Raw genomic sequence first — 27,219 nt, 5'->3', positions numbered from 1 at the left:
TTCAGGAAAACACGCCAAGGGTGCGAATTATTATTATGGCGTGTTTTTCTGAATATATAAAGGAGCGTTTTCCATCTGATGCCACTCACGGTCGCGCTGCTCCCAAGGGTGCGAATTATTATTATGGCGTGTTTTCCTGAATATATAAAGGAGCGTTTTCCATCTGATGCCACTCACGGTCACGCTGCTCCCAGGGCAGAGGTGAGGCAGCGTCTGAAAAGTTGCCTCTGCCCTGGACGAAACCGTTTGTCCTATAATTTTTGTAATGCTCGGGTGCCATGCCCCAAACGAGGGATCCGCGGACCAAACAGACGTGGGAGTAAATTGCTCTCCATTTGGTGCGGTCCAACAACAAGTGGTTCTGGACTTAGGATCCCTCACTTATCCTAAACAATTTATTGTCTTGATGTTTGACTTCACTTGGCGAGCTTTTTTGGGACGAGGAGAGCCAGCTGTCTTCCACTGGCTTGATTGCTGCCTTGTTTCGGGGTTGTATCCATAGCACTCTGGCGCGGCAGGATTCGCAGCATTCGAAATTTATTCTTACCACCTTTAGAAAAATTTCAATGAAATTATAAATAATAAATTAAATAAAGCAAATGGCGGCGTCTGCTGAGGAGGCGGTTGATGCGATCGGGTCTCCCAGAGTCGGGGTTGGTGCGTCTGCTGAGAGACAATCTCCGACGCATCAAGGCCACTCCTCCCACCCAACACTCGTCCGCATCTGTCTGTGCGCCCAAGGAACTGGACACGTGTACACACAGGACGGATGCCGTCCGGAAGCCGCTGCAGCCTCCTTATGAACCCCCATACCGCGTTCTCGAGCGGGGAGAACATTTTTTCCAGCTCGAGATCGGTGGACACAAAAAGGCGGTCTCCTTGTCCAGGCTGAAGCCCAAGTGCACCCCTAAACAACGGCGCGTTCGCTTCAAGGACTGATGGGGAATGCAGTTCCGGCTTCGGTCGCTGAAACCCATCGGTTTCATCTGGGGGCAGAGTGATGTGGCGCGGCAGGATTCGCGGCATGCGAAATTTATTTCGAATGTTGCGAATACCAGCGGACAGATGACGTCATCGGCGCTCTCCGCTCAGTTCAGACCTAGCTACAAGAGTGAAGAGCAGAATAGGTGACGAGAAATGTCAGATGTAAATGAAAAAAAAGTAAATACGGAAAGAGAGACAAGACGTGATTATATCAATTAGATTAATAAAAATAACGAGCACCAGTTATGTCCTTGGATATAGTGGAAGGATTCTATAAAAAGTTTTTATGAAATTCACCTTTTGTTGAAGCATTGCAGTTCCATTGTTTTTAATAAAATAAAATGAAGTGTTGTAACAGTGAACATTGTTGTTCTTAACTTTTAAAGCACCACGATTCATCACCAGTAATCACCTTGGAAAAAATTCAGAGCCCTCTTCGAGCTGATTTTGAAGCTCAAAACATGCCTGAAGTCGACGCTCCCTTTGCTCGTCTGTGAGAAAGCGCGGGACGAATCTGGCTGCAACCCTTCTCATGTGCTAATCTTCGAATAAAATTCTCTGAATTGAACTCCATGACATTTCCGACATCTCACAGAATTGATCAATGGTTCGGCGACATTCTTCACGAACGAGGGCATTGATTTTGTCGACGTTTTCATCAGTTCTTGACATTGAGGGGCGTCCTGAACGAAGTTGGTCTTCAATAGACATTTCTCCATTTTTAAAACGTGAAAACCAATCGTAAACTCTGGTTTTACTTAAGGCAGCATCCCCATAAGCAGTCTTAAGCATTACAATAGTTTCCGCGCCCGATTTCCCCAACAGAAAACAAAATTTCACAGCCAATCTGCCATTACGTTTTCACCGAAATGTAAAAAGTTGTTTTACTAAAAAAAATCTCACAGGCAAACCGATGCACTCACAGCGACACAACTTCACACACTGACGCAGGTGGCGTAACACTAACGGACATGTGGTCAAACAATAGGGTCCCCCACTCTCCTTCCCCACAACAGTGTAATTCCCGGAACTTATGGGTCCCCCTCGTATGACTAAATTGGTCAACTGATCATTGACCGGTTTGGATTGTCCACACAATTTACGGTGGATGAGTAATTAGTTAACACAATTTTTTTTATATTTTATTTGTGGTTCCCAATTTCAATGTTGCCGATCAATTTCCAATTTTCTTCCTTTCCTTCAGCCTTTTTTCCGTTCACAAGCGGGGTCGGCTCTTCATGATCGGTTTCGCCATTTGGCTGTATCGAATGCCTGATGGAATCTCGAGGCTTTGGTGTACTCCTAATTAATTTCCGGTTTTTTGTTGAGAATAAAATACATAATTCCAAGGGAACCGTAATAGTTATTTTATTCAAAATATTTCCCATCGCTTTCTACACTTTGTTTCCACCTTTCTGGTAATTTGTGAATACCACGCCAGTAGAATTGGCTGTCTTTAGAGGTGAACCACTCAGTGAGCCATTTCCGCAAATCGAAACGCTTCTCAGAAAGTGCGTGGCCCAAAGAGGCAAAGAGGTGATAATCCGATGGGGCCAGGTGTGAGCCTCGAAAAGTGCTAATCGAGACCTTTCATTTGATACCCAAGATGACTATATTCGGTGAAAAAAATTCTACACCCCCCTTTTAAATATATTCATTGCATGTCTGGGCGTTCACAATTCCCATCTGCTCACCAAATTTCGTGTCAACCGGTGTAGCCGTTTCTGAGCAAAGTGCGTGTGACAGACAAACAAACAGATGGACAGACAGACAGACATTGAATCGATTTTTTGTTTTGCAAACAAAACCTTAAAAATTATGGTAATATACTATTATTAGCTGTATTTGGGCAGATATCGGTACCAAACCTTTCCAACAAATATCAAAACTGAGACCGGCTTCAAAAATAACTAATCGAGACCTTTCATTTGATACCCAACATGACTATATTTGGTGAAAAAAAAACACCCCCACCCCCTTTGAATTTGACGTAGAATGATGTAGCTCACTGTATGCGTGGGGGTTCACAGTCCCTTTCCACCAAATTTGGTGTCAACCGCTATAGTCGTTAATTATAAAAATGCGCGTGACAGACAGACAGACAGATAGTAAACCTATTTTAATCAGGTTGTGTTTTACATAAAACCTTCAAAAATTGATTGATTAAGGCAGCAGCCTGGATACCATATGATGAGTAAATTGAATCTGGATGTATAAGGTTTAAGGTCCTTTTAACTTCACGCAAAACTATGAAATCTACAGGATTCATTCAATCTGTTTGGAAAAGCAATGCTTCTCGCCTAGTTAATGTAAATGGCCTTGTTCCACTTTCTACTTCTGTCTTTAAGGAGGTTAGAGATCAAATGACAATCTTTGAATTCATACTCGTATGTCTTTCAATTAATAACATTCTGTTCGATATTCAACATCAATTCATTCGCAAACTATATTAAAATCCCCTCAATAAAATTACCAGTTCATTAATCAATTGAATAAGCTCGAATAAAACTAAAAATACTCTTTAAAGTTCATCTTGAATCTATTGTGATCGATTTTCATAGCAGATCGAAGCTTATGTCTATCTAAATTTAACATAATTGAACCGATTTGGAACAATGTTTAATCAAATCTGATCTGAACACTTGCCTGCAGATGGGATCTCTATCATTCATGAGGACGATACTATATAAAATTATTCTGAATAAGCAGGTTAAAAACTATATATCAAGGATTAAAGAAAAACACACAATTTTCGGCGATTTTTGATGATAGTCTATCGGCTTTAGGCAGGACAATGCAGCGATCCATGTTTTTTTGGAGATGTCTCGGGAGATTTGCTACCAACGATTTAAATTTTAATATTTTTCGCGGAAATTTTCAGCAAATATTCTTAACATGTTATTTTATAATATAGCGATATTTTCATTTAATACGCATTACCCATATCTTATACAAAAAAAAATTGAAAAATTGTCCTTTTTCCAACGTACAGAACGTTTGGGTATTTTCCGAGAATGGATCTGTGAAAGAAATGATCACTTTCAACCCCCCGCGCTCCCCACCTTTCCAACAAATGTCAAAGCTGAGACCGGCTTCGGAAAGTACTAACCGATACCTTTTATTTGATACCCCACATGACTATATTTGGTGAAAAAAATTTACACTCCCCCTTTAGCATGTTGGACGGAGGGACGTTCGCTTAAATTCAACGCACAATGAAGTAACTCACTTTTTGCGTGAGCGTTCACAGTTCCCACCTCTGCACCAAATTTAGCATCAATTGCCACAATCATCTCCAAAATGCGAATTGCAGACAGACAGACAGTAAACCGATTTTAGTAGTTTTTTTTTTTTTTACACAATATAAGGTATATAGGTAAAAGCAAAAGATGATAACAATCTATCCCATCTAAAGAATCACATTTCCTGATCCTTTTTTAACACTTTTTGCAGCAGAATTGATTATATTAAAAAACAACTCTAAAAGAGTTTTATCTCGACTTTATCTCATTAGTGGCAGGGAATTTGCTATCGTGACTGGATGTTGGACACCAGTCGACTCAGCTATGAATGAGTATCTGAGTCAAATCAGGACAATAATCACGGGCGAACGCAATGCTGACCACATTGCCTCCTACACTGTATTGTAGTGTATCGTTACAGTCTTGAATGAAGTGTTCTAACACACTTCAACGCCCTGATCCATGAGTTACGATCCATCAAAGACGCATCAAATTCATTGCTGAAACTGGGAAAACCATCCGGATGATCATACCACCATGAGAAAAGCTTTCAAAGGCTCACTCATGATGTCAAAGAAGGGTAAAACATCACACACCGGATTTGGCGAAACGGAGGAGAACGACAAGAGTGCTCCTCGACCGAGCTCTAAAGCCTGATTCAGCTGCTTGTTAGATTTGTGATGCGGCAAGACAGCGTGGAACCGCTGCTAATTTATTTAAGCAGGATGTCTTAGAGGCTGCCCACAGGGAGGGGTTCTCTCTCCACTATTATTAGTCTATGCACCAGGCCTCTCAATCTGAGTTGATTTCGTCTGCAATCCCTCCCTACATCAGGTTTGTTTCCACTCCTGTCGATCCTGTCTCGCTCCATCGCGCCTATAACGGGACAAAATCCGTAGCCACCTCAGCAAGTCACGAATCGGCCCAATCGCTCCACTTTTCGACATCGTTCCTGTCGCCAACGAAGCTCCACTTCCCGCCGCTGCCATTTATCCTGGCGCTTCATCCACCCATACCAGTGGCCCCAAGCTAGAGGTGGCGTCCTAAACAGCTCTTTATCTCCAGGCTAGCGTACGCAACTTCTACGACCGATGTTCTAGTGTATATAAAGAGCAAAGCTGGTTTACTTTCTCCTCTGTCCTGCGTCAAACTGACAAAAGAGAATAACACCGACCGGGTGATTGCATCTTTCAAGGTGAATTATCCACACGAAGTTGACGTCCTCGGCAACCCTTCTTTCTGGCCTGAAGGTGTATTCATCAAGCCATACAAGCGCCCCAATTTGCGGGTAAATTTCGGCGCAACTCGCTTGTCTCGCCGAGCTATAAAACTGGATCCATGTTTACTGTCCGTCCGTTTTATCAAAACGTTAGTATCTAGGCTGGCTCAGCAACATCATGCCATCTGTATCTCCGAAACCTGGCTGGACGATGCCATATTAAACTCCGAGCTCATTAAAGGTACTCCATTTTCCACTGTGGCAGGAACTAATTGCAATAAAAGATACACTTCCCGCCAAACTTGTCTTCTCCTCCTCTGGCTTCCCTTTTGACTGTGTTGCTCTTCAAAACTTCAAAACTGACGCTCACCACCCCGCGGTTGAATTTGAAGCAGAGCTCCCTCGTTCAAAACCCAAAGCCAAGCGTAATTCTACTAAGTTCAACTTCCGCAAAGCCAATTTTGACGGTCTGAACTCAGCTTTAACGTCTTTCAACTGGATATATATATTAAACAACTCATCGTGTGATCAAGCTCTAAACACTTTTTACAATATCCTGCCCAATTTCCTCTTCTGTTATGTCCCTTCTCCCCCTCCCTGCCTATGTTCGTACCCAACTGGATTCACAACGAAATTCTTATTAACATTCGTCTGAAACATACACTACGGAAGAAGTGTCGGGCTTCTAAGAATGACGCCGACCTTGCTCATTTTAAGGCTATACACTCTACTGTGAGGTCAATGGTTAGAATAGTGCGTAAAAGGTACATATTGAGCGTCGAAGCCACCCTTGCCCGCGGTAACATAAAACCCTTTTGGTCTCATACTCGCAACTCTCATAATCCCATTCAATCTCTCTCTTCTTCTATCAGTTTTGCTGGCTCCACTAGCAACTTCCCACCACAATCCTGCGACCTTCTCTTCAGTATTTTCTCCCTCGAGCCCTCCACCCTCTGCACCTCTCATAACTGCATACTGTTCCGAATCTCCGGCCATTCCTTACCTTACGCCTTCCTTGGTTGAGTTTTTCATTGGTAATCTTGACCCCAATGTCGGACCTGGCCTCGATGCGCTTCCTAACCACTTCCTCCTTAACTGTAGAAAACACATTTCCCTCCCCCTGAGTATAATCTACAACAAAAGGCTTGGAAATTGCTACTTTTCCCATCTCTGGAAAGAGGCCCTTATCATCCCTATCCTCAAGAGCGGAGACGCTTCTCTTACTGTGAACTACCGCCCCATTTCTCTTCTCTTGCTCCGAAATCCTGGAAAGATACGTCAACGACTGGGGAACCGTGCACTTCGGTCACCAGTCATTGTCAAAGAGCAGCATGGTTTCGTAAAATATAGATCTACGGCTTCAAACCTTCTGGTCTTTGCTAACTTTGTACATGCTATTTACACCGATTTCTTCAAAACCTTTCATACCGTTGACCATAACATTCTCCTCTCTAAATTTTCATTACTAGACTTCCCTCCCGTATCTTCCCTGATATGTGTACTCTTTTCAAACTCTGCAATTGTCTGATGGGCTGCTCTGCCAACTCGGATATTACTTTCCGTATCGGCTCGTCTCATAACACATTTAGTGCGGACTTTTTGATGGACCCTTCGCGGAGCTTGAGATTTACTTCCACTCTCCGATCCCGAGGCTATGCCGATCCTACAACGCCCTACAGCTTGGGTCCTTGGACTCTATTTCCTTCTCTAGTTTTAAGCGTAAAATAAGACATTCACTTGCTCCTCCCTCTGAGGCCAATATTTAATAAAGAATTTGTATTGTGTGTATTGTCCTTATTAAATAAATAAATAAATCCTGTCTTGAATGAAGTGCCCTAACACACTTCAAGGCCCTGATCCAATATGGATTGTTGCGCCAACGATTATTATTATTATTTCCGAGTTATCACAATCTCGGCAGATGCCGGATTTTACCTAATACTAGCACTAAGTGCCAAGCATTTAGGCTCGGACGATCCTACCTACATAAAAACTAAAGGGGCGCTGGTGGTGGTGACCGGTGGTAGGTCAGTGGGAGAATCCGTCGAGTACTCCCCGCAACATCGAGCACGTATGCAGAATGGTGTACTTCTGCATGGTTTGAACCAGACTGTGTGAAAGTCCCAGGACATCAAGGGAAGCCGTGAGGGATTTAGGTACAATACCTGTAGCTGACAATATTATGGGAACTACAACCACCCGCTCGAGACGCCAAATTTCTTTGATTTCCCGAGCCAATGGCTCATAGTTCACCTTCTTCTCCACGTATTTCCGTTCAATGTTGCTATTATGGGGGATAGCACCATCAATAATATACGCGCAGCGACCCGTCTTGTCAACTAACAGTACGTCAGGCTTGTTGTGTGCGGTATGGCGATCACTCAGAACTTACCGGTCCCAATACATGCTGTAAGCAGAACTATCAAGTACTGCTTGCGGCTCATATCGGTAAACCGGACATGTTCCCGTGATCAGCCCATGCTTATATGCAAGGTTTTGATGGATAACCTTACATACAGCATTATGCCTGGTGATGTATTGCACCGGTGCCATAACAGTACAGCCAGAAATGAGATGGTCCAACGTCTCTAAAGCCGAACCACACATTCTGCACTGGTCGTTCTCCACCCGTTCTTTCATGATGAGCTTTTTATAAGCTCGGGTGACGACCACGCCATCCTGAATGGCACACATGAACCCCTCCGTCTCAGCAAAGAGCTCCCCAGCACACAGCCATCTGTTCGACAGATGCAAATCGACAAATGGCTGCCAAAGACAATTCACGTGTTTACCGTGCATTGCCTTTGACTTCCATTCATCGATCCGCTCTTGGTCCGACTTCACCCCACTCAGAGGATTGAAAAATCAATCCTTCAAGTTAAGTGGAGTCAGTCCACAGTCTGCCTTACAGACAGCCGCATGCAAGGGACTCGCCTGCTATTTGCTGTAAAAATAAGCGCGCAGCGAGTCGGCTTGGCGATGATGTTGTGCCGCCACGTCAACCACGCCCCTACCTCCGATGTCACGAGGCAGGTTCATCCGCTCCACGGCAGACTTTGGGTGATGCATTCGGAATTTGGACATAGTTGTCCGTATCCGCCGCTGGACGTTTTCCAGGTCGGTCTTCGTCCACGGCAATATTCCGAATGCATAAGCGAGTGAAGGGATAGCGAATACATTCAACGCGCTCATTTTATTCTTCCCCGAGAGAAGCGATTTCAGCAACAGCTTTACACGTCGCAGGAATTCGGACAGCAGAGCTTCTTTCAGATCACCAACTCGAGCATGGGTTCCTTGCAGAATTCCTAGGTACTTGTGGAAGTCTGTCTCGGTCATAGCTTCGATGTGGAGGTCACCAATGCTATGTCCGGCATGCGGCTCGTGATGACCTTTGCGGATGGCTTGGATTCGACACTTGTCTAATCCAAACTCCATCCGAATATCATGGCTAAACATGTCTATTATTTGCAACAGACTTCTAAGATGGTTGTCAGTACCAGCATACAGCTTGATGTCATCTAGGTACATCAAGTGTGTCAGTTCGCACTTAGCACGTAGGCCATACTTTATTGCAAAACCATGCCCTCTAGCATCATTCAGTAGCCATGAAAGGGGGTTCAGTGCCATACAAAACCAACGAAACGAACGACTCAACGAATCCCCCTGGAAGATGCCCCTCCGTATACGGATGGGCTCTGAAGTATTAGTACCCTCAGATGTACGGACTGATAAGGTGGTATGCCACCCTTCCATGAGTGTCACCAAAAACTTTATTAGTTTCGGATCAATGCGATACAGATGTAGGATGTCGATTAGCCAGGTATGCGGAACGCTATCAAAAGCCTTGGCATAATCGATATAGCAACTGAAGAGGTTTCTTTGGCCTCTAGTTGCTTGTCCTACAACTACCGAGTCGATAATGAGTTGCTCTTTGCAACCCCTTGACCCAACTCGGCAGCCCTTCTGCTCCTCGGACAGAATGTTGTTGGTCTCGAGGTGCGCATTGATCCTTCCACTAATAATGGGCGTGATGAATTTGTAGAGGGATGGTAAGCAAGTGATCGGTCTTGTGTCTGCGGGGTCCTGCACCGTGTCCTTCTTAGGGATCAGGTAGGTAATCCTCCCTCCTCCCCGCAGTGAGGAAAGGTGGAAATTCCTCCGGCCGACTCATGACCCCATTTATACTGCGTGCCAACCGACTGTGTACACTGGTAAATTTCTTATACCAGAAATTCTGCACCCGATCCAGACCTGGGCCCCTCCAGTTCTTCGAGCTGTTTATGGCTCGTCGAACTTCCTCTTCGGTAACATCCGCGAAATTGATGCCAGGTGTATTGACATGGCGGGTGCCTGCGGCGGTGATCCACTCAGCATGCTGGGCAGGTAACCCCCAAAGTCCACCCCAATACTCTTTCGCTTCCGTCACCGAGAACTGTATTGTCTGGGCTCTCTGTTGGGATTCGTTGAGAGATCTGAAAAAGCTCCGCTGGTTCCTCGCGTATGTTGCATTCTGGACACGTCTGGAATAACTTTCGCCATACCGTCGTAACCGACTACATATGACAGAAAGTTTCTGTTTTAGTGTGTCCAGAATTTCAACTACGGGTGTCTCACAGGAGATGGCATAGTTCCGGTAAACCCTCTGCACTTTATTTCTCACCCGTCGGCTGGCATTGTCAGTGCTGATCTGAATCAGTCTAGCAATGTCCTGCCTTAGTGAGTCCCGCCGACGTTCCAAACGAATTTTCCATGGTGGATTTCTTTTGTCACTCAAACCAATAACACGAAAGCGAATCTTCTGACCGTGCAATCTGATAGCCGCAACTGCACCACAATACACAAGTGATTGTAGTTGCAGCAGCGACATATCAGCACACAGTCGAGATGCAATCTCATTGATTTGAGATAGAATTCCCGGAGTTGCTGGAGATGCATAGAGCCTGGGAATGCCTGGTCTATGCAAAGGATCCATATCCGAGAATTCTATACACGCTCTTTGGAATTCGTCCCGAACCTCAGCGGAAACCTCAGCTGGACGGTCGAGAAGAGTGCTTCGGCGAGTACTGAACCTGTTGCCTGCAGTGCGGCGTGGTGTTGTTGATGCCGCCGCCTCTGCCCCCATCGACTCTCGGTCACCAGTTTCCCCGATGACTTCAAGTCGAACACGTTCCCTGATGGTGGCCGGGATTGTGTCGCTGCGAGTAATAAAGCGGTACTGGTCTGCGACTCGCTGCACAGTCACGTGCGCGAATTGCGGGAAACGCTCGACGAATCTCTGGTGCAACAAGGGGCGGTAAGATGTTGTACCCGCCTCCGCCGTTATTTCGAAGTAGGAGCGGATGATGAAGAGGTTCATTTCTTCAGTCCATTTCATCCGCTTCCTACGCGAACCTGCTGAAGTGATCGCCACAGATTGTGGCGAAACAGCTGCAGCAGGCGGAGCTGTGCTCCTGGTCGTCGTGGCGCCTAGACGTCGAACCGCCCCACGACTAGCGGTTTCAACGCCGTGCTGTCCATTACGAGAGCCCGACCCAGTCACCAAGTCAGACGACTCCCGCCGGTTATCCGTACCGGACCTTAAATTTCTCCTTCTTCTCATTTTTAGTGGTGCATTTTATCCCTAGCTGCCAGGTGTTGAGATAGCTTCGTTAGTGAGTAATCTGCAAGACTGCAAAGTTCCTGCACTTGCCTCACCTACCCCCTGAGACGCTGCGGTGGCGTACAGCCTGAAGCTATCCATCCCTTCTCCTTTCACAACCGGGCTTGGGACCGGCTTTATTATTATTATTATTCCAGATGGGGAAAATATTTTTTGTTGTAATGTACAAGCGGTTTCATGATTCCGTCGCAATATAATTTTGTATTTTCGAAAAAAGTGCTCTTCCAATTTAAAGTACAAAATTCAAGGCCGAAAAATAAGGAAACCATAAAAGCGCTTTATTGCTAGAAATAGGCCAGCGCTTTTTTCGCCTCCCTGCCTGTGAGTTTATATAATTCTGGATAAAATATAATCCCGCACTTTTCCATGAAAGTGTTTAATTTACCACTAGAAGGGTGATAAGTATACACACGTATTAAAGATTAAATTTAGTTCATAGTTGAAGGCTTGATCTCGTCTATATTTGTAGATGAACGTAACATTGGTATTTGCTGTTATGAAGACGGATTTATTGGTCTGACCTATTTCAAGCAAGAGTACGTTCTTGTCTGTTTTTTGTTTAGATGTTAGCCAAATGGTTGTATGTTAAGTATCAGTTGAACTTGGAAGTAATTATGGAGTGCTCAATTGCTATTTGATTCTATAATTAGTCAATTATCCTTGGTTATTCGGCAAATAAATGGAGAACAAAATATAATATCATTGAAAGGTATTCACTGATCAAAAGAAAAGAAAATCGCACAAATTCGAAGAGTCTTTGAATTCAATCAATATCTTTTCAGCCCTCAACGATCTTGACATTTTGCTCAATTATTTATTATTTCAATTAAAAATATTCAATTTAAAAATCGAATTGAAAATATTTTATTTAAATAATAAATTCCGTATTTTCCTTTTCAGATCAATCTTGATTCATTGAAAAACCAAAGCCTATTGCTGGAGCGAAGTACATATGGCATTTCCAATGGAACAGTATCGAATAACATTTTGGAGATTCGTTGGCCTTTGGGGGTGCCAACCGCCAGCAAACCAGAAACTCGGCATGATCTTCTTCCATGGAATTACATAAACTTAACACATATTTTCATGCCAAACTATAAATCTGTTGTCACACCATTATCTCGAATAGATTATGAAGATTTTCGGAAGATATTGAATAAAAGTTTAACATATGCCAAATATAAGTACCCCGACTTGAAATTCGATACACTGCACACTGCTTACAAAAGATTCGACCCGACCCGGGGCATGGACTATCAGCTACATTTGCAGTTCATAGATACAAAGAAGAATCAAGCAGAAATTAAAAGGTAGTTCACTCCCTCATTTGACACTTTTGATTTTTGTAAAATGTACGTTCAACTTTCAGTTTTGAAGTTGTTAAACCTCTCGGCCGAGTAGAAATCGTCCCATCGCCTTATGTTACTGAAAGTACGCGGGTAGCTATTCTGTTGCCCATATTTGAGCATCAAGTTTCAGAGTCTTTGGAATTTGTGAAACGATATGAAAGGATTTGTATGGAGAACCAGGACAATACCTTTCTAATGATGGTAATGTACCCTAATCGTCACAAACTTCTTATTTCAACACACTAAAATATTTCCCCTTTCAGATATTCCTTTACGGATTGGACTCTCCAAGCAAAGGAAATGAGGATAAATTCAATGATTTGAAAAATTTAGCATTGGAGCTCTCCAAAAAGTTTAAAGCTGATGGCTCTCGAATTGCCTGGGTGTCCATCCGATTACCGGCTATATATAGCCAACGTCCTGAAGCAGATGATATTATGATAAACTCTATGTATGGAAAAAATCAAATACTCAGTTTAGCCGTCATCGACCTTGCATTGCGTAAAATCGGATTGGATAGTCTCGTTATGTTAGGATCGAACTCGATGTCAATTAAAGCTGATTTTCTCAATAGGGTAAGTTGAAGAGTCATGTAATCCCTCTTTCGTAGTCCGTCGAACAGAATTGGATATTAGGTTGAATTCAGAATACAATGGATTTGGTATTGTTGTGTAGAGATGTGTTGCGTTATTCGATATTGTGCAAGTGTCTATTAAAGTAGCACAAATTTGATTAAATGCTTTAGAAATATGAACTCGATGGTGCCCCTTTACATGAGTTTAATATGAATGTAAAGCCTTTCACATGTTACAGAATGTGAGGATGTGATTTCTTCTTATAATTCAACGATGATAAATCGTGTAATGACAAAAATGTTTCGTCGATGGTCAAAAGACCATCCTAAGTGACCGGAGACGACCAAGAGAGGATGGCTATCCCAAAAAACCTAAAAAGATAGCGAAATTGACCGTGAAGGTCCCTCACAAATATTGAAGCTCCATCAAAGTGCTCCGTTGACGCGTACTTGCACGCCTCTGTGTTAGCCAGGCTCAGGAATGTGAGTTGGTCCCTTGAGTACTTCAATCCCTCTCGTGTCATTGCACAAAATTCACATGTTCTTTCTAAAGCGTGGGTCCGATCCAGAAAAATAAACTAAAACACGGGAATTCGCGTGCACCTAGGTTTGGTATTTGGCAAGGTAAACTTGAAAATAAAACTAAATAAAACACGGCTCGATCGCCCGGTTAAGGGTGCGGAGGGAAGAAGGAGTCTTCAAATTGACGAGATAATTATGTAAAATTCTTAATAAAACTTATATTCATTAATAAATAATAAAATAGTCATTCGATAAAAAAATAACAGAACAGGAAAAAAAGGAAAAGAAAATATTCAAGTGAAAATATTATAAAATGGCATAAACAAAATAAAAGTAAGTACTCAGCGCGTCTCAGGGGGTAGGAGAAGAAAGCGTCAGTCTTGTAGATTACTCACTGAGGAAGCTATTTTAACTTTAATATTAATTTCTTTGCAAACCACACTTTTAGGTACACCGGAACATAGACTGGGTTTTTACAATCAATACTCGATATATTTAACCATTAGACTTTTTTAAATAATTTGTGTGACTTTATTAAATAATTTGTGTGACTGTGACTGTATGCTCGTTAGAGGCAGAAGAAGGTCTCGCTTCATGTGTTTGTTTTCTGCCCCTAACTCATGGCACACTTTTCTCGCCGGTCCTCCACTCCCGTGGCGAGCTCCGCAAAGTGGATAGATCCGCGCCATCTATTCGTTCGCATTCGCAACATTCGAAATAAATTTCGAATGCTGCGAATCCTGCCGCGCCACATCACTCCGCCCCCAGATGAAACCTAGGGGTTTTTTGCGTCCACCGATCTCGAGCTGGAAGAAATGTTCTCCCCGCTCGAGAACGCGGTACGGGCCCTCATATGGAGGCTGCAGCGGCTTCCGGACGGCATCCGTCCTGATCAGCACGTGCGTGCATGTGTCCAGTTCCTTGGGCGAACAAGCAGGTACGGACGAGTGTCGAGTGGGTGGTGGCGCTTTGATGCGTCGGAGATTGTCCCTCAGCAGACGCACCAACCCCGACTCCGTGAGACCCGATCTCTTGTGGAAGACCGGATCGCTTGGGAGTCTTGGGTTCTCCCCGTATACCAGCTCTGCGGGGCTGGCAGCAAATTCCTCTCGTCGAGTTGTACGTAGGCCGAGTAGGACGAGAGGCAAGACTTTGGACCAGGACGGATCGTCACGTGCCATAATTGCGGCTTTCAGCGTCCGGTGCCAACGTTCTAGCATCCCATTGGATTGCGGGTGGTATGCAGTAGTCCGTTGGCGTTTAAAACCAGGATCTAAGCAAGGATCTTCTGAAGCTCCCGTTGTTTCTCTAAAAGTTTTGCGAATTCAAATTTTCCGCCTTTTTCCAAGATTATTTTCATCTGATGCATTTTCAAAAAAACATTGCATTTGTCATCAGGAATAAATTTTTTTCAATTTTTTGAATTACATTTTCGTTTTTTATTCAGTTTTTTTTTTCAATTTTTCTCTATGGATTTCAGTAACAAAAAAGTAGGTTCCTCGAGTAGCGTCCCCGCGTGTGTATCATTTGTTATCCAGTTGGGATTGTGAATTTTGTAAAAAGTGTGCAATATATGAAGGGTCGGAGGGTGTTTAGCATCAAAAGGGCTGCTAACCACCCTCCCGCCAGTAGTTGAAGCCGCCCCAAGTTAAAATTTGTCAACAAAATTACTGGATAAGGATTTCAATTTCAAGAACGTGCTTTCCTATTTGCGTCGCCAATCTGTCGCCCTTCCACACGGATCCTAAATATTTCTCTCTCAATATCTCTCTGGACGAAATCAAAGCAATCGATGCAGCAAGGCAGAACCGGGAAACCAATTAAATTCAAACATATTTCGTAACAGTTTCAAAACATTCTTTGTTTCATATAAAAAATAATAAATTGGAAATGAATTATATTAAAAACCAACAAGAAAGAAAAAATAATTGTATCAGGTTGAGAGAGAGGTCGTCACGCGAGCTGACAAACGTTAAATACTACACAGAGACAAGCATAATGCACTTATTAATCGAATGTTTTTGCCGTCACTGCGGTGCCAATTTCTCAACTGTCGCAGTCGCCGTTGTTCGTCCCTCATAGCCTTACGCGCGCTCGCCATTCAATTTCGTAGTTTTCAAAAATTCTCAGAAGCTATCCGCCCCCGTCTTTCGGGCTGGGCTTGCCCTAAACTTTCACCGTCAATCTAAGACTTATCGTCAATTTTCAAACAAGATCGGGGGCTCATTGTTGATTTTTTATAGCGCAGAGAGTTCGGATTTCACTTGAATCTGTTCGAATTTATCTAACATTTTCCGTGTTGATGTGATTGCATTTGTCCTTGGGACAATTTTGTATTAAATTTGACGCTTTTGAACTCTACATGAGAAGAAAACGCGAGAATATAATAGGACATCAAACATGCGCAATCCACCAGTGCAAACGGTCCAGAATCAGCCATAGTCGCAACCATTGCATCCTAAAGGTCCAGAACCATTGATTGCAAGTTTGTTAGCAAACGCCTCGCAAGCCGATCAGAAGCAAATCCTCGGCGAACAATTGTTCCCACTGATTGAACGTATGCATCCAAATATGGCTGGCAAGATCACTGGAATGCTTTTGGAGATCGAGAATGCCGAACTTTTGCACATGTTGGAGGATCTTTCGTCGCTGAAGGCCAAAGTAGATGAAGCCGTGGCTGTCTTGCAAGCCCACCAGGCCAAGCAGCAGACTGTCACCAAGATTGAGTAAATAAGTCGCAAACATTCGCCACATCACTCCGCCCCCAGATGAAACCTAGGGGTTTCGGCGACTGATCCCGGAACTTCGTTCGCATTCGTAACATTCGAAATAAATTTCGAATGCTGCGAATCCTGCCGCGCCACACTATCACCACAACTAGCCGTTGGTATAAAATCGAAACCCCAAAATGAGGAGACGGAGAAATTTGAGGTCCAATACAGATACCCGGCTAGAGTCGTCTGACTTGGTGACTGGCCGGGCTCCTCTAAAGGGCAGCACGGCGTCGAAACCGCTAATCGTGGGGCGGTTTGACGTCTAGGCACCACAATGACTGGGAGTATCGCTTATCCTGCTACAGCTGTTCCGTCACAATCTGTGGCGACTACTTCAGCAGGTTCGCGTAGGCGGCAGATGAAATGGACTGAGCATATGAACCTCTTTATCATCCGCTCCTACTACGAAATAACGGCGAGGCAGGTATAACACTTTATTGTCCCTTGTTGTACCAGAGATTCGTCGAGCGCTTCTCACAATACGCGCACACGACTGTGCAACCCCTCCATTACTCGCAGCGACACAATCCCGGCCGTCATCAGGAAACGTGTTCCACTTGAGCTTATCACGGAAACTGGTGACTTAGGGTCGTTGGGAGCAGAGGCGGCGCCATCAACAACACCATGCCGCACTGCAGGCATCTGAGGAGTCTCCGCTGAGGTTCAGGACGAGTTCTAAAGAGCGTGCATAGAATTTTCGGAAATGGATCTTTTGCATAGACCAGGTATTCTCAGTCTTTATGCATCTCCAGAAATTCCAAGAATTCTATCTCAAATCAATGTGTCCTAATCTGTTGCTGCTGAAAATTCAATCACTTGTGTATTGTGTTAAATTGCACTGTCAAAAGATTCGTTTTCACGTTATTGCTAGTCGGCCCCTGGAAGATGCCTCCCTTTAATTGAATTGACTCTGAGATATTGGCACCCTTAGATGAGCGCACTGATAAGATGGTATTCCACCCTTCCATGACTGTCGCCAAAAATTTTATTAGTTTCGGATCAAGGCGATACAGATGTAGGACATCGATTAGCCAGGTATGCGGTATGCTGTCGGAAAGCCTTGGCATAATCGATATAGCAACTAAAGAGGTTTCTTTGGCCTGTAGTTGCTTGTCCTACAACTACCGAGGTGATAATTAGTTATTCTTTGCAACCTCTGAACCGATTCGACAGCCCTTCTGATCCTCGAACAGAATGTTGTTGGTCTCGTGCATTGATCCTTCCACTAATAATGAACGTTATGAATTTGTAGCGGGTTGGTAAGCAAATGATCGGTCTTGTATCTGTGGCGCCCTGCATCATGCCCTTTTTAAGGCCAAGGTAGGTAATTCCCGCAGTGAGGAAGGGTGGAAATTCTTCCGGTAGATTAATGACCTGATTTATGCTATGTAGATACTGGCACTGGTTTAAACACAGAAATTCTGCACCCGATCCAAACCTGGACCCCTTGAGTTCTTCGAGCTGTTTATGGCTCGTCGAACCTCCTCTTCGGTAGCACTCGCAAAATTCATGACAGGCGTAGTGACAAGGCGGTAGGTAATTCACTAAGCATACTGGGCGGACAACCCCCAATTTCTTTCGCTTCTATTACCGAAAACAACTATCTGGACGCTCTATTGGGATTCGTTGGGTGATCTCATAATGGCATCGAGCAACATCAATCGGAAATACGTGGAGAAGAAGGTGAACTATGAGCCACCGGCTTGGGAAATTAAAGAAATTTGCCGTCGTTGTACTTCCCATAATAGGTAGCAATTCACGACTTCCATTGATGTCCTGGGACTCTCACACAGTCTGGTTCAAACCATGCAGAAATACACCTGCATACGTGCTCGATGTTGTGGAGTGTTTTCGACGGATTCTCCCACTAACCTACCACCAGCGCCCCCTTTATTTTTTAAATAGGTAGGATCGTCCGAGCCCAAATGCATGGCACTTAGTGCTAGTATTAGGTAGAATCCGCGATCCGCCGAAATTGTGATAAGTCATAAAATAAAAGGAATCATTCCGGGAAAAAAAAGTAAATAATAAAAATGTAAAATAAATACATCATTCAGAGCTCTGGTGATCTCTACAACTTGCGAATGGGAAATGTTCAGTAATCAAATGAGAGAAAAAAAAATAAATCTTGAATCCATCTAAACTTGTTAATAATTCGATTTGGAAATTTCAATCTGACACGCTGTGGTTACACTCTCGTAGGATGCTTCCGTTCCGGGTCATGGCGGACGCGAAACAGTCTAACTAGCAACATAGTTGCATGGGGTTAGCGGGACTAACCTTTAGGTAGGTAGTTTGGTTTCACTACTTGTATCTGTCCTAAGTAAATAGACATGATTGGATTAGGAATAAATTGAAGATAAGCTTTCGTCGAACACCTACCCGTCTTGGTCCTGGACGAAGCCACGGGCGGATTGTTTTTTTTTTTTCAGGAGGTGGAAATCTTCAAAAGACACTGGTCTGGACACGCCAACGTGTGGGATTTTTACCCACTAAAATCAACCCCCCGATTCCCTCCCTGCCCCGCGGAACCACCATTAGGTATTACATCACGGGCCGAAGTCAGCTCATTCTAGCGTAGTCACATTTCTACTATACGCGGCTTTTGCGACCGCGCTCTTCTCCTCTCCTCTGCCTTTCGCACTTCGGTTTGGATAGATGCGATCATGGAGTTGACCGCATCCCAATTTTGTTGATGTGCTACCATTTTCGGCACCAGATTTTCTGGTACCAGCACCTCTCCTAGAGTCTCCTGTAGATTCCTCCTTTCTTCCACAAATCTAGGACAGTGGAAGAATACATGCTCTGGGTTCTCTGGGACTCCTTCGCAATTTGGACAGTCGGGTGAGGTCTCCAATTTAAACCTGTACAGGTATTGGCAATATCCTCCATGCCCCGTGAGAAACTGGGTGAGATTATAATTAATCTCATCGTGTCGGCTCTCCAACCATTCGTTGATGGCAGGAATGAGCCTGTGAGTCCACCGACCCTTTCCCGAGCGTTCCCAACGCTCTTGCCATCTATTTATGGATCTCTCCCTCTCAGCGTTCTTCCTCTGCGATAAAGAAGAGATTGGCTTCGCATTGTATATATTCGCCATCTCATCTGCCAAGATATCAATCGGCACCATTCCAGAGATGACGAATGCTGCATCATCCGAGACAGTCCTGAAGGCAGAGCATACCCTCAGGGCTGTCCTTCTGTAGACTGCACTCAGTTTGTTAGTGTTAACTGAGTTCCGCAATGCCTCCCTCCAAACTGGGGTCGCATAGAGCATGATTGAGGTGACCACCCTGGCTATAACTAACCTAGAGGTATGCCGTGGCACTCCTACGTTCGGCATCATCCTCGCCAGGGCCATACTAGCAGTGGATGATTTATCACAAACATAGTGTACGTGTTGCTTATAGCTGAGCTTCCTGTCTACCACCACGCCCAAGTATTTGATGATCCTGAGTACGCAACAGAAGATCACACACAACCTTTTCCAGCTGCACACTCGCTAGTGTGGAAGAACTAAGCGAACTTTTTACTTTTAATTTCCGCTAAAAAGCAAAAAAAAGACGAGGTCAATACTGACACATGAAATCGTAGCGCACGCAATCCCTTTCAATGGCCTTCCTCAGATCACATCTGATGTTCCCCAATCATCGGCTTTAAAAATGAAACTGAAATTGCAACCCAGCAAACTGAGAATTATTTTTCATTTATACAGCACACTGCCGTTGTTAAGTAGCGATCAACACCCACTTCAGTACACAACAATCTCTGCGTTAGCATAGCGTAGATCCACTTTATTAGAGTTTCGTCAAAACCATGCTCTCTGGCGGCATCACAGAACTTTTGGAAGGGCACACAGTCAAAAGCCCCTTAAATGTCCACGAACACCCTCATCGCGTACTCACCCTTCAGAGTTGCATCCTCTATCTTTGAAACCAAAGAATGAAGAGCAGACTCACAGGACTTTTCACGTTGGTAAGCATGTTTTCATTTAGGGCTTTAACGCCTTCTCGTGAATTTGACGCTGAACCAGTCTCTCCAGACATTCAATGAAAATGACGTTAAGTTGATTTGCCTGAAGTTCTTTGAATAGTCATCTTTCCCAGGCTTTGGTATGAAGACTAACTTTACCTTCTGCCAGAGCAAGACATTCTCGAAAAATATTTCTTAGAAGTTGCTCTAAGTGCTCTATATCCTCCTCTAGCATCGCTTGGTAGATGTCATCCATGCCAGGTGCTTTGAAGTGTTCAAATGATAGTATAGCAACTCTCGCTTTTTCATTGGTAACAACCGCTCTCGCAGTGTCCCAATCCACCTTCGTGTTGAATGGTTTGCAGAAACTGCCAATTCAGTTCTTCCCACTTCTGAGAGCTGTTCTCTCGGGTGGTGTATTTCCACGAGAGTCTGTATAGACTCAACTCTGGAGTTCGTGAAAGTACCATCCAGTTTTCTTAGAGAGTCCAACTTGGCCGACTCATCCTTATTAAGGACTGGAAGTTTCTCTCTCACCTGCCAGTTCCTCACAGTATGCTATAAAAGAGTCTCGTTCCGAGCGTTTTACGAGCTTCTTATATTCACGCTGTGAGTTTCGGAAGTTTAGCCAGTCTTCATCTTTATTGCTTTTGGAAGCACGATTCAGAAGTCTGGTTGATTTCCTGAGTCTCTGCAGTTCTCGGTTCCACCATGGAATCGTTTTACCACGTTGGCCTCGGGAAATAGGACAAGCCTCTTCAAAGCACTTTAAAAGTGGCCAATTCAGAATTTTCAATTGATCTTCTATCGCCAAAGGAGTCCTTAGTAACCTAGGAACTTTGTCGCCAAGAAGTTCATTGAACTTCGTCCAATCCATTTTCCTAGGATTCCGTCTTTGTATTACAGGCTGTTCGCCTGCAATAGTTAGACTAAATTCCAAGTAGCGGTGATTTGAGAGTGAGACTTCAACTATAACAACTTTGAAGTGCAGATTGTTAGGTCAATTACTTCACCTCTTCTTGGCCCCATGACCCTACGTTCGCGGTCATCAAACCAGCTGAAGTGATAAAATCAAACACCATCTCTCCTCTAGAATTCCATTTGCTACTGCCCCAACTAATATGCTGGGCGTTCGTATCACAACCTATTAAAAGTTCAAGGCCACTTGATTCTGCATACACTACCAGATCCCTTAGTTCTTGCGTCGGTGTAATGCCTAGAGAATTATAGGGGAAGTAGGCAGGGGGCAACTATAACGTTTCTCCTCTTACCATTAACCTGGTATTGCAAGTTGATCACAACAAGGTCCTGGGAACAGAATTGTCTCAGCGTGGTTGCCTCTAATTTTCGACATCAGAACGCAGGCCCTCGGTGTCGAAGATTTTTCGTCGAAGAAGGTCCTAGCCCCCTTGACTAATCCAATACCACAGATTCTGTTAAAACGAACCCATGGCTCTTGAACCAAAAATATATAAGGACAAGAAAAGAAGAGAATATTGTATATTAGCGGATGCATTCCCTTTTTGGTTGTCTCTGAAAACGGCGAAGGAAAGACTGCACCTGTCGCACAGACGCGGACACTACACTTTCTCTTGCAAAGCCATATGCGGTCCATGGCTTAGTAAAAAACAAGTCGGAATACCGGAAGCTCGTGCTTCGGGTATAAAGGTTTTGTGTTCATCTTATCTAAGAAATTTCAACGCACATTTTTCTACCCGTATACAGCTACAAAATTTCGTAGAGATGCACTATTGAGATTTTTTTCAGATTTTTCGGTTGGATAGGTTCTGAGAACGAGACCTGTTACACTTTTTGGGGGTCATATTTTGAACCCTCACTCCCCTGTTTCACCCAATATCAAATATTGAACCAGTTTCGAAAAGTACTAATTGAGACCTTTCATTTGATACCCCACATAGCTACATTCTGTGAAAAAAAATTTGCACCCTCCATTCACATGTATGGGGAGCCCCCCCTTAAATTTAATACAAAATGGCGCCACTTACTGCATGTAAAGGGAACAACAGATTACCTACTCTCATCAATTTTCGTGACAATCGGTCCAGCCGTTTCCGAATAAATCGGATGTGACAGACAGACAGACAGACACCGTCTCGATTCTAATAAGGTTTTGTTTTACACAAAACCTTAAAAATGGCGAAATTGACCGTGAAGGTCCGCCAACAAACATTGAAGCTCCATCAAAGTTCTCTATCGACATGTACATATTTGCACGCCTCTGTGCTAACCAACTTCAGGAATGTGGGGTGGTGTTTTGAGCACTTCGATCCCTATAAACATTTGACACTATTTCATTTGATACTATTGATGACTATATTTGATGAAAACAAAATACTATTGATGACTATATTTGATGAAAACAAAATTTACACCCCCTTTTGCATGTATGGGGACCCGCCGATAAATTCGGCGTAGAATTATGAACTCACTATACGCGTGAGCGTTCACAGTTCCCACCCTTCCACCAAATTTGGTGTCAACCGCTACAATCGTCTTCGAGAAAATTCGTGTGACAGACAGACGGACAGACAGACAGTAATCCGATTTTAATAAGGTTTTTTTTACACAAACCCTTAAAAAACGACGGTTTGACCGCGCGGTTAAGGGGGCGGAGAGAAGAAGGGGGTCCTGAAAGTGAGTTAACTATTATAGTTAAAATTCATGGTAAAACTTAGGAGTCGTCTTGGTTCAACTTCGACTTGGTGACTGGGTCGGACTCCCGTAATGAGCAGCGCGGCGTCGAAGCCGCTAATTGTGAGCGTTTCGACGTCTAGCCACCACGATGACCAGGGCATTGCTCCGCCTACTGCAGCTGTTTGGCCACAATCTGTGGCGACCATTTTAGCAGCGGATGAAGTGGACTGAAGAAATGAACCTCTTTATCATCCGCTCCTACTATGAGATAGCGGCGAGGGCAGGTATAACATCTTACCGCCCCTTGTTGCACCAGAGATTCGCGAACGTTTCCCGCAATTCGCGCACGTTGCTGTGCAGCGAGTCCCCGATTAGTACCGCTTTATTACTTGTAGCGACAAAATTCCGGCCATCATCAGGAACGTGTTCGACTTGAGGTCATCGAGGTGACTGGTGACCCAGAGTCGTTGGGAGCAGAGGCGGCAACAACACCACACTGCATTGCAGGTACTCGCCGATGCATTCTCCTTCACCATCTAGTTGAAATCTCCGCTGAGTTTCGGGATGAATCCCAAAGAGCATATACAGAATTCTCAGAGATGGATCCTTTGCATCGACCGGGTCTTTATGCATCTCCAGTAACTTCGAGAATTCTATCTCAAATCAATGATAATATTGCGTCCCGACTGTGTGCTGATATGTCGCTGCTGCAACTACAATCACTTGTCTATTGTCGTATAGTTCCGGTTGTCAGATTGCATGCTCAGAAGATTCGCTTTCGCGTTATTGGTTTGAGTGACCGAAGAGAACGTCGGCGGAACTCACAAAAGCAGAACAATGCTAGGCTGACTCAATTCAGCTCTGGAAATGCCAGCAGACGGGTGAAAAATAAAGCGCAGAGACTTTGCAGAAACTGTGCACACTAAAGCAGAAACTTTCTGTCATATGCAATCGATTACGACGGTATGGCGAAAGTCACTGCAGACAGTGCAGTTTTCGATGACGGAAGCGAGAGAATATTGGCTTGCATTTTCCGCCCGGCATGTTGAATGGCTCACCGCCGAAGGCACCCGCCATGCCACTACGCCTGGCATGTATATATTGCGCAAGTTACCGAAGAAGAGCCATAAACAACTCGAAGAACTGGATGGCCCCTGGTCTGGATCGGGTGCAGAATCTCTGGTGTAAGAAATTTACCAGTATACACAGTCGATTGGCACATAGCATAAATCAGGTCATTAGTCGGCCGGAAGAATTTCCACCCTTCCTCACTGCGGGAATTATATTCCTTATCTCTAAAAAGGACAAGGTACAGGATTCCGCAGACACAAGATCGACTACTTGTTTACCAACCCTCTACAAATTCATAACGTCTATCATTAGTGGAATGGTCAATGCCCACCTCGAGACCAACCACGAGGAGCAGAAGGGCCGGCGAGTCGGTTCAAGCGGTTGCAAAGGGTAACTCATTATCGACTCGGTAGTTGTAGTACAAGCAACTAGAGGCCAAAGAAAACTCTTTAGTTGCTATATCGATTATGCCAAGGGTTTCGACAGCGTACCGCATACCTGGGTAATCGATATCCTATATCTGAATCGATATCGCGTTGACCCGAAACTAATAAAATTTTTGACGACAGTCACGGAAGGGTGGCATATCATCTTATCAGTGCCCTCATCTAAGGGTGCCAATATCTCAGGGCCTATTCACGCGGTGCGGCGGGGATTCGTTGAGTACTCGCAGGTAGCTTGGTTGCACTACTTGTGTCCGTCCTAAGTAAATACACATGATTGGATTAGCAACAAATTGAAAATAAGCTTTCGACGAATCTACCTGTCTTGGGCCTGGACGAAGTCGAGGCCGGATTGTCCTGGCCACGGAACAGCACATCACACAAGCAAGCGAAGCACAATCTCTCCTAGCTGTACACTCTCGAGTGTGGAAGAATTAAGCAAACTTTTTACTTTTAATTTCCGCTAAATTCCGTACGCCGAGCTCTTTCCATTACCAGAAAAATTAACAAAAAACAAAGAAGTCAATACTGACACATAGAATCGTAGCACACGTAATCCCTCCCAGCGGCCTCCCTCAGATCACATCTGATGTTCCCCAATCACCGGCTATAAAAATGAAACTGAAATGCAACACAGCGAAATGAAAATTATTTTTCATTTATACAGTACAAACTTACGATTTTGTAATTGACAATTTCCTTCCGATAATCGCTTACAAATTTAAGACTTGAATATGAATCATTTCCCTCACTTTCCGAACACTCGTTGAAGAAATCACTTTACGCTGCGATACTCACTTATAGAATGACGACCTGGTTCAGTTCATCAGCTACTCCTCCAATTAGCCGGTCTTCATCATCATCAACGGCGCAACAACCGGTATCCGGTCTAGGCCTGCCTTAATAAGGAACTCCAGACATTCCGGTTTTGCGCCGAGGTCCACCAATTCGATATCCCTAAAGCTGTCTGGCGTCCTGGCCTACGCCATCACTCCATCTTAGGCAGCGTCTGCCTCGTCTTCTCTTTCTACCATAGATATTGTCCTTATATACTTTTCAGGCTGGATTATACTCATCCATACATTAAGTGATCAGCCCACCGCAACCTATTGAACCGGATTTTATCCTCAAACAGACGGTCGTGGTATCGCTCACAGACTTCGTTGTTATGTAAGCTACGGAATCGTCCATCCTCATGTAGGGGGCCAAAAATCATTCGGAGGATTCTTCTCTCGAACGCGGCCACGAGTTCGCAATTTTTCTTGCTAAAAACCAAAGTTTCCGAGGAATACATGACGACTGGCAAGATCATAGTCTTGTACAGTCAGAGCTTCGATCCTATGGTGAGACGTTTCGAACGGAACAGTCTTTGTAAGCTGAAATAGGCTCTGTTGGCTGACAACAACCGTGCGCGGATTTCATCATCGTAGCTGTTATCGGTTGTAATTTTCGACCCTAGATAGGAGAAATTGGCAACGGTCTCAAAGTTGTATTCTCTTATCCTTATTCTTCTTCGTGTTTGGCCAGTGCGGTTTGATGTTGTTGGTTGATTCGTCTTCGGTGCTGAAGTTGCCACCATATATTTTGTCTTGCCTTCATTGATGTGCAGCCCAAGATTTCGCGCCAATTACCGCCTGCTCGATCTGGATGAAGGCAGTTTGTACATCTCGGGTGGTTCTTCCCATGATGTCGATATCGTCAGCATAGGCCAGTAGTTGGGTGGACTTGAAGAGGATCGTACCTCTTGCATTTACCTCAGCATCACGGATCACTTTCTCGAGGGCCAGGTTGAAGAGGACGCATGATAGGGCATCCCCTTGTCGTAGACCGTTGTTGATGTCGAATGGTCTTGAGAGTGATCCTGCTGCTTTAATCTGGCCTCGCACATTGGTCAGGGTCAGCCTAGCCAGTCTTATCAATTTCATCGGGATATTGAATTCTCTCATGGTCGTGTACAGTTTTACCCTGGCTATACTATCATAGGCGGCTTTAAAGTCGATGAATAGATGGTGCAACTGTTGTCCATATTCCAACAGTTTGCCCATCGCTTGCCACAGAGAGAAAATCTGATCTGTTGCTGATTTGCCTGGAGTGAAGCCTCTTTGGTATGGGCCAATGATGTTCTGGGCGTATGGGGCTATCCAGTCTAGCAAGATAGCGGAGAATATCTTGTAGATGGTACTCAGCAACGTGATACATCTATAATTGCTGCACTACGTGATATCCCCCTTTTTATGTATGAGACAGATAACGCCTCGTTGCCAGTCGTCAGGCATTGATTCGTTGTCCCACACCTTGAGAACAAATTGATGAACCACTTGGTGCAATTAATCGCCTCCATATTTAGCCAGTTCGACTGTAATTCCATCGGCTCCTGGCGACTTATGATTTTTAAGCTGATAAATTGCACGGACTGTTTCTTCTATACTTAGTGGTGGCAGTATTTGTCCGTCGTCTTCGGTTGGCGGGACCTCCAAATCGCCGGTGTTCTGGTTGTTCAGTAGTTCATCAAAGTACTCAATCCATCGCTCTGATATGTCCATTCTGTCGGAAATCAGATTTCCCTCTTAGTCTCGGCAAGATGAACATTGACGTGTATAAGGCTTCGTCCTGCTGACTTGTTGGTAAAACTTTCGCGCCTAGTGCGGTTGCTTCCTGTACTTTTCGAGTTCAAAAAAACCTGTTGTTTCTCTTAGGTTTCCTTGTTCCGTGTGTGAAGTCGCTTCTCCGATCGAGGGAGTTCTTGGTAGGTCTC

General features: G+C 44.3%; 1 protein-coding gene across 1 annotated transcript in view; it reads left to right on the top strand.

The window, feature by feature from the left end:
- LOC119656829 (chondroitin sulfate glucuronyltransferase) overlaps positions 1 to 27,219 on the top strand; it is a 122,482-nt gene that overhangs the window by 89,130 nt on the left and 6,133 nt on the right. The window contains exons 4-6 of the mRNA XM_038063475.1: positions 12,005 to 12,414; positions 12,474 to 12,654; positions 12,717 to 13,028. Of these exons, the coding sequence (XP_037919403.1) occupies positions 12,005 to 12,414; positions 12,474 to 12,654; positions 12,717 to 13,028 (903 nt within the window). The remainder of the gene's footprint in view (positions 1 to 12,004; positions 12,415 to 12,473; positions 12,655 to 12,716; positions 13,029 to 27,219) is intronic.

The sequence above is a fragment of the Hermetia illucens genome, chromosome 5 (assembly GCF_905115235.1).
Source record: "Hermetia illucens chromosome 5, iHerIll2.2.curated.20191125, whole genome shotgun sequence".
Classification (NCBI taxonomy): Eukaryota; Metazoa; Arthropoda; class Insecta; order Diptera; family Stratiomyidae; genus Hermetia; species Hermetia illucens.
The sequence above is the reverse complement of the archived record's forward strand: the minus strand, read 5'-3'. Positions and strand labels throughout refer to the sequence as shown.